The 6,985-nt window shown below is 50.3% G+C and overlaps 1 protein-coding gene across 1 annotated transcript; it reads left to right on the forward strand.

The window, feature by feature from the left end:
• Window positions 1-648: 648 nt before the first annotated feature.
• On the forward strand, window positions 649-4,252 carry ORAI3 (ORAI calcium release-activated calcium modulator 3). Its single transcript, XM_006871917.1, has 2 exons — window positions 649-876; window positions 3,581-4,252. Exons 1-2 carry the CDS (start codon window positions 649-651, stop codon window positions 4,250-4,252), a joined length of 900 nt encoding a protein of 299 aa, XP_006871979.1.
• Window positions 4,253-6,985: the final 2,733 nt, after the last annotated feature.

Genomic DNA, 6,985 nt, shown 5'->3' on the forward strand with positions numbered 1-6,985 from the left:
GGGCTCTTTGGGTGGGTCTAGGGATCTAGGACCCACCTTTAGACTTCCCAGATCTGAGGCTAAAAGGTTTGAGGTCCCTGCAGATGAATTAGAAGTACCTGGGCCCACCTTCTCAAACTTTATTATCTAGGAAAGAGTATGGATGTCTGGACACTCGGAGTATCCAGTTGAACTTTGAAGAGGTACAGGATGCCTGGATCCAGAAACTCCAGTCACAGGCAGGCTGAACGTTCACCTCGGTGTGGCTCGTCCCTGGATGATCTGGCCCAGAAACTCCTGGCCACAGGCTTAGGCTGAGTGTTCACGGGTGTGGCTCAGATGCAGCTGGATCTCCCTAAGGGGCCTGGAGTTTTTGGCCACCCTCGAGATCTCTGCGGAAGGTGCAGGGGTTGGATCCTTCGGCTCCACCCAATCATGTGGCCGTCCTGGCTCCGCCTCCGCCCTAGTTCCTGTTTCGGCCTCTGCTGCCGGGCTTCAGCCCCTGGGGCGCCCCGCCGACGCCTGATCCTGTTCTTCCTGGGCGCCTGCCGCCTGCATCCCCGCTCGCCTCTCCGGGAGATGGGGCATCTCCCCGGTTTGGGCTGGTCCTCCCGGGGTCCCCGAGACATCTCGGCCCCACCGTGACTGCCTGGTGCCGCCGCCCCCAGGATGAAGGGTGGAGAAGGGGACGCGGGCGAGCAGGCCCCGCTGAACCCCGCGGGCGATAGCCCTGCAACCTCAGCCACATACCGAGAGTTCGTGCACCGCGGTTACTTGGACCTTATGGGGGCCAGTCAGCACTCGCTGCGGGCGCTCAGCTGGCGCCGCCTCTACCTCAGCCGGGCCAAGCTCAAAGCCTCCAGCCGCACGTCTGCCCTGCTCTCGGGCTTCGCCATGGTGAGGGGCGGAAAGGGGATGCACTGGGTGGGAGTGAAGCAAATGGGTCCGCAAGAAAGGTCGGAGAAAAAGAGTTTTTAAGGGAGTAAAAGGAAACGAGAGGGGTGTGTGTGTGTATGTAAACAAGCGCCCGGGAACATAAACGGGACAATGGGAAGGATTAAGAAATCCCAAAGGTTGGAGTCAGGGAGGGAGTTAAACCAATCACCTAGGGGGATAGATATGGAGCAGAAAGGTCCAAAAGGCAGTGGTTATATGCGGTTACCCAGTGTCAAAGGTACCTCGCTCTCTAAAACTGGGTGGGGACTGTGTAAACTGGACGGTAGGGCTGGCGGAGTCTGAGAGAATTCACGCAAATGGAGGTGGGCCCATCCCTAGGAGGGTGAGCACTGCCTAGCAGACACAAAAGGGGGTTTAGGGTTTCCCAAGGTAGCTTTGAGAAGAGGAAGTCTCTTGGAAGGAAGCTGATAAGTGATTCCGGATCTGATAAACTAAAGGCGTGGGAAGATGCTATCATTTAACGGTCCCAGAGGGAGGAGTTAGCAGACACAAGATCTGCCTTCTCCCTGCTTGTGGCCAGCTGTGTGGCCTGTACAGCTTCCATCCCCTCAAAGGCCAGTGGGAAATCCATGGAGGGTGCGCCCCCTTGGGTTTGCCAAGAACCCGCCCCTGGATAAGTTCTTGTCAGGCGCCTCAGATCCCAACATGTCAAAGCGGGATACTCACACAGCAGAGCTGGCTTAGACAACAGGTGGGGAATCCGAGGTCCAGAGTGATTCTGGTACACTGGCTAGGGCATTCTGAAGACGAAGGATATCCAACGAATTAGGACCCACCTTCATGGCAGGAAGAAGAGAGTGGGTCCGAATGGTATAATCTGGGATGGGACTGCTGTGGAAGGGATATGAATATGGGGATGGGACACTAGGTGATTTGAATTAGTCCCCGCCCCTGCTCTGTGCCACAGCCTCTGTATTTGAAAGATGACAGCAGTCTCTATTACCAAGGGCTGTTCTAGGTCTGTGGGTTTCTATGTGGGAGGTTCAGGATCCACAGACTAGCTCACCTTCCCTGATGTTGTTAAGTGCTGTCAAATCAGTTCCGATTCATAACGACCCTGTGTAGGGTTTCTGAAGAGGGACTGGTGAGTTTGAACCACCGACCTTACAGTTCAAGCTGATCTTGCAGTCCAGCACTTAACCTGCAGTGCCACACTGATAGGCTGTGCTATTTGGGGGAAGAAACTGGTTCCCCTTCATCTGTGCCGAATAAAAAGGACAGAGAGCAGACACCCATGTACCTAGGAGGGGAGGTCTCATACCCCGGTCAGCCCCATGGTCCAGCCCATTCTCAAGGGAACAGTCTAATATGTTGCTAGACTTGAAGGTTGCTGGGGTGACAGCTTAAGGGACAAGGCCACTTCTTCAGGACCAAGGGGCCAGATGTGTAGAATTGGGGGAGAAGACTGGCTGCAGTTCTGATAGGAGAGAGGAGTGCTAGGTCAGCCTCTGGGCAAAACCAGACCTAAGACCAGAACTGATACCCACCACAGCTTAATTTCCCCAAATACTCAGTCCTGTCTTCCTATCGTCACCCACCATACTCTGCAGCTTCCTTCCCTGTCTCTCAGCCCCAAAGCAATCTAATGAATTGTACAAGAACCAAAGGTGGGGAAAGAACTAGAGTCTGGAATCCAAGTGGTTTGGGTTAGAATCGCAGCATTATATAAATTGCATTGATACCAGACACTGTTTAATGGTTTTGTGTGTATCATCCTTCTATTACCCGATGAAGTAGGTACCACTCCTACAGCCATTTTACAGACAAGGAAACTGAAGACCAGAGATGTTAAACACCTGCCCAAGGTCTCACAGCTAGTTAGTGGCAGAGTAAGCGCTGAACAAGAGGCAGTCTGGCTGTAGAGTTCAAACTGATAAAAGCCTAGAACAAGGTTATCAACTCAAATGTTTGCCAATACCAGTTAGGTAATATGAACATCAAAGTGGCTGGGTGGTCTCTGTGACAATCTAGAGACCCCATGACCTGTCCAAAGCACAAAGCCATGACAACTACAGCTGACTGATTGTTGCCATTTGGAATGTGAGCCTAGTATATGAAGGTCTTCCAAGTTTTCAAGAGGATTTGGCGATTGGGATATTAATGAGATCTCTGAGGTTTTAAAAATTGTCAACTGATTAAATTTCGTTAAGCACAATGTGGTAGCAAGCTGGCTTTGGTTCATGGTATGCTAATTTTCAACCTCCAGCCTAGGACTTTAGTGTTAACTTTGGTGTGGCACCACAGGATAAGCATTAGCCTACTAACCACCAGGTTGGTGGTTCAAACCCACTAGCCACTCCTCAGAAACCCTATACAGGGTAGCTATGAGTAAGAACCAACTCAACAGCACTTAGCAATAACAGCAAACACTTGCATCGTGCTGACTACGCATTTGACGCTGTTTTTGAATGCATGATATGTATTCCCATTTAATTTTCCCAACAACCCTATGAAGCAGGTCGGTACTATTATAAATGAATCTGTCCTTTCCAGATGACAGAATTGAGTCACAGAGAGAATTAAGTCACTTGCTCAAGATCATGCAGTTTGTCGAACTGAGATTTGAACCTTGGCAGCCCAGCTCAAGTCTGTGCTGCTTAGAATAGATTATGGATATTCAATCTGTCTCCTCTTGTTCCCACAGGTAGCCATGGTGGAGGTACAGCTGGAGAACAAGTATGACTACCCGCCAGGCCTGCTGGTGGCCTTTAGCGCCTGTACCACCGTGCTAGTGGCTGTGCATCTCTTTGCACTGATGGTCTCCACGTGTCTGCTGCCCCACATTGAAGCCGTTAGCAATATCCACAACCTCAACTCTGTCCACCAGTCACCACACGAGCGACTTCACCGCTATGTGGAGTTAGCCTGGGGTTTCTCCACTGCCTTGGGCACTTTCCTCTTTCTTGCTGAAGTAGTACTGGTTGGCTGGGTCAAGTTTGTACCCATTGGGGCTCCTTCGGGCACACTGGCGCCTGTGGTACCTACCTCTCAGGTGCCGGTACCTGGGAGTCTGCCACCAATAACCACCTCCCTTAGTCCAGCTTCCAAGCTCCCAGCAACCCCTGATTCTGTTACCCACTCACAAGCTGTATCATCTGAGGCCTGCCCACCCCAGCAAGTGTGTGGTGGTAGTGGGGCCCAAGGGCCAGGATGGCAAGCAGCTATGGCCTCCACAGCCATCATGGTACCTGTGGGGCTCGTATTTGTAGCCTTTGCCTTACATTTCTACCGCTCCTTGGTGACACACAAGACAGATCGGCACAAGCAGGAGTTAGAGGAGCTGAGTCGCCTGCAGGGGGAGCTGCAAGCTGTGTAAAGCAGGCATTGCCTCCTTCAGGGATCTGCAAGAGCCTCCCTCTGCACCCCCACCCCCCAGGGGTCTATGGACCTCAGTCCCTGCCCCTGGACAGAGCCACTTTCTGTGGCCACTCTCAGGTAGAGACCAGATTCCTGCCAGATTTGGGTCCTTTGGACTGGGCCTTGCATATTGCAGGCTCCCACATTCCCAGGGATTCTCCCTGTCTGTCCCATGGGTTCTATAAGCTCTATTTTATCATGGCTGGAGTCCTGGTGTGGTACTGTTGATTAATGTGCTGGAATGCAAAGTTGGTTTGAACTGCAAGGTCAGCAGTTCAAGGTCACCAGCTGCTCTTCGGAAACCCTCTACAGGGTTGCTATGGGTTAAAACCAGCTCAGTGGCATTTAACATTTTATCATGGTTAGGAGGGATAGGGGAGAAAATGGAAAGTTCTCAGTCCAAACCTCATGTCATAGGTAGAGGAAGACCCTGGTCAGACCTTGGTACTGACCCTCAGCCCCTTACCACTCCACAGAATGTAGAAGTCAGAAGGTTACATACCTACTCAGCTGTCCCTGAGGGCAGCTAACCCATGCTTTATTTTTATAGAATTTATTTTATGGTTGGCAGTTTGGGGGAAGTATTGCCCATTTCTGATTTGCATGGGTCCACACTCATACTTTAGTTGCTGTAGGGAGATATTTAGGTGCTTCTACCCCACCCATAGGGTCAACTTTTCCCAGGAGGGGCCTCCCTACTTTTGGAGGTTCAAGTTCATCCCGCTGTTGGTGACCTTGGCCATACGCAGAAAGGACAGGGATTTCCCCACTGCCCAAGGCCAACACTTACGCTTCTACTGTTTTTTGCTCTCCTGGATCAGGGCTGTGGGTCTTTGAAGATTGAGGGCCTGTGTGTCCATCTTGACTCCCTAGCAAGGGTTTGGGTGAGGGGGTTTTAAAGAAGATCCAGTCCTAACCTTGGGATGGCAAAGCTGTTCTGACACTGAATTCTTGATGTATCTTGTTTTGTATAATAAATTGTGTTTCACAGACTTTTCTGTAGCTGTTATTGGGGTGAAGGGGGGACCTCCTGGAACCAGGTGGCTTGTTCCTGACAGCCAAGTAGAGGTTAATATGTCTGAGGGCAGGAGGAATGAGTTCCAAGTACGGCCCTATCTGGCATTGGCAGGGACTAGGCATTTCTGAAAGGAACTCTGGTAGTATAGTGGTTATGGGTCAGTCTGCTAACCTCAAGGTCAGCAATTCAAAACTACCAGCAGTTCCGCAGGAGAAAGATGAGGCTTTCTGCTCCCATAAAGATTTACAGCCTTGGAAATGCTATGCAGGATGGCTATGAGTAGTAACCAACTCCATGGCACATAATCTCCACCACCACCAGGCATTTCTGGAGGTAGAGGCTGAGTTATTCCAAGGCTTTGAACTCATTCCTGTGAGCCTAGGGTCTTTAGCTCTCCTGTTGGGGATATAAGATCAAATTTCTTGAGTGGCTACTACATATAAGGAGCTTTTCATAGGTTGTATCATTTAAGCCTCATAAGTACATCAAGAGATAAGTCTTTATCATTTCCATTTCAGAGATAAGGAATCTGAGGACCTAGAAGGCTGAGGATCTTGTCCAAGGCCACACAGCTTGTCAGTGAAAGTGAACTTGGACAGATCTTGCCACCTTTGTGGGAATCTAAGAAAAGTAATTCATTTCAACTGGGACAAAAGACAGGCATCTGAGCTCATCACCTATGCCCCCATGTAAATTAAAAATTTCAGCTTCATTTACCTCACAACGTTAAACTATCTCAGCTCTCCAACTCTTATGCTGTGAGTTCTTAGACAAATACCCATTTCCTTTTACCTAAAATGGTGAATGTGCATGAACCAGGCTCCAAGGACCTTTCCTGCACTGTTTAGATATTTACTGTACTTCTGTGTGTCAGGAATTAATGTCTGTTTTTAAAGGAAGCGTCTGAAGCTTTATTTAGGTCAATGACTTTACCAAAATCATACATGAGGGCGTGATGTAGGGATAGCTGGAACATCCTCAGCTCAGGTAGGAGGGCCTAGGTGGGATGGCTAGACTAGGGTGCCTGCAAGTTGGAGAAAAAGGACTCCAGGGAGACTCCAGACCCAAACTTCTAGCTATAGGCCTAGTCTGGTGCTGCCTTCAAATCTCGGGGACAAAGAGACCACAGCTGAAAACGGCAGGCACTGGAGAATCAACCAGCCCAAACTCTGTTCCAATGTTAAGTGCTACCGAGTCAGTGTCGACTCAAAGGCCCCGTATAGGGTTTCCGAGTTTGAACCGCTGAATTTTCCGTTCAAACCGACCTTGTGGTCCAGTGCTCATCCGACAGCGCCACACCAGGACTCCGCAGTTCCAAAGGGTCTGTTGTTAAGTGCCATCCAGGAGTCGGTTCTGACCCCTAGCAACCCTGCATAGGGTTTCCAAGGAGTGGTTGGTAAGCTTGAACTGCCAACCTTGCAGATCAAACCGACTTTGCAGTCCATTGCATTAACCCACAGCGCCACACCAGGACTCCAAAGGGTCTATTATATTATTTTTTACGGGGCCCGTTTAAGGACCTTTAGGCCTCACCAGACTTTTCAGAAAATTCTGAGCCAGCCTCAATTTGACCACTAATGGTGGACTGAGCACTGACAAACTGTGACACCTCTGCAAGCCTCAGTCTCCCCATCTGTCATATGGGAATCAGCCTGTTAGAGGTCCAAGGGGGAT

The sequence above is a fragment of the Chrysochloris asiatica genome, unplaced genomic scaffold (genome assembly GCF_000296735.1).
Source record: "Chrysochloris asiatica unplaced genomic scaffold, ChrAsi1.0 scaffold00178, whole genome shotgun sequence".
NCBI classification, from domain to species: Eukaryota; Metazoa; Chordata; class Mammalia; order Afrosoricida; family Chrysochloridae; genus Chrysochloris; species Chrysochloris asiatica.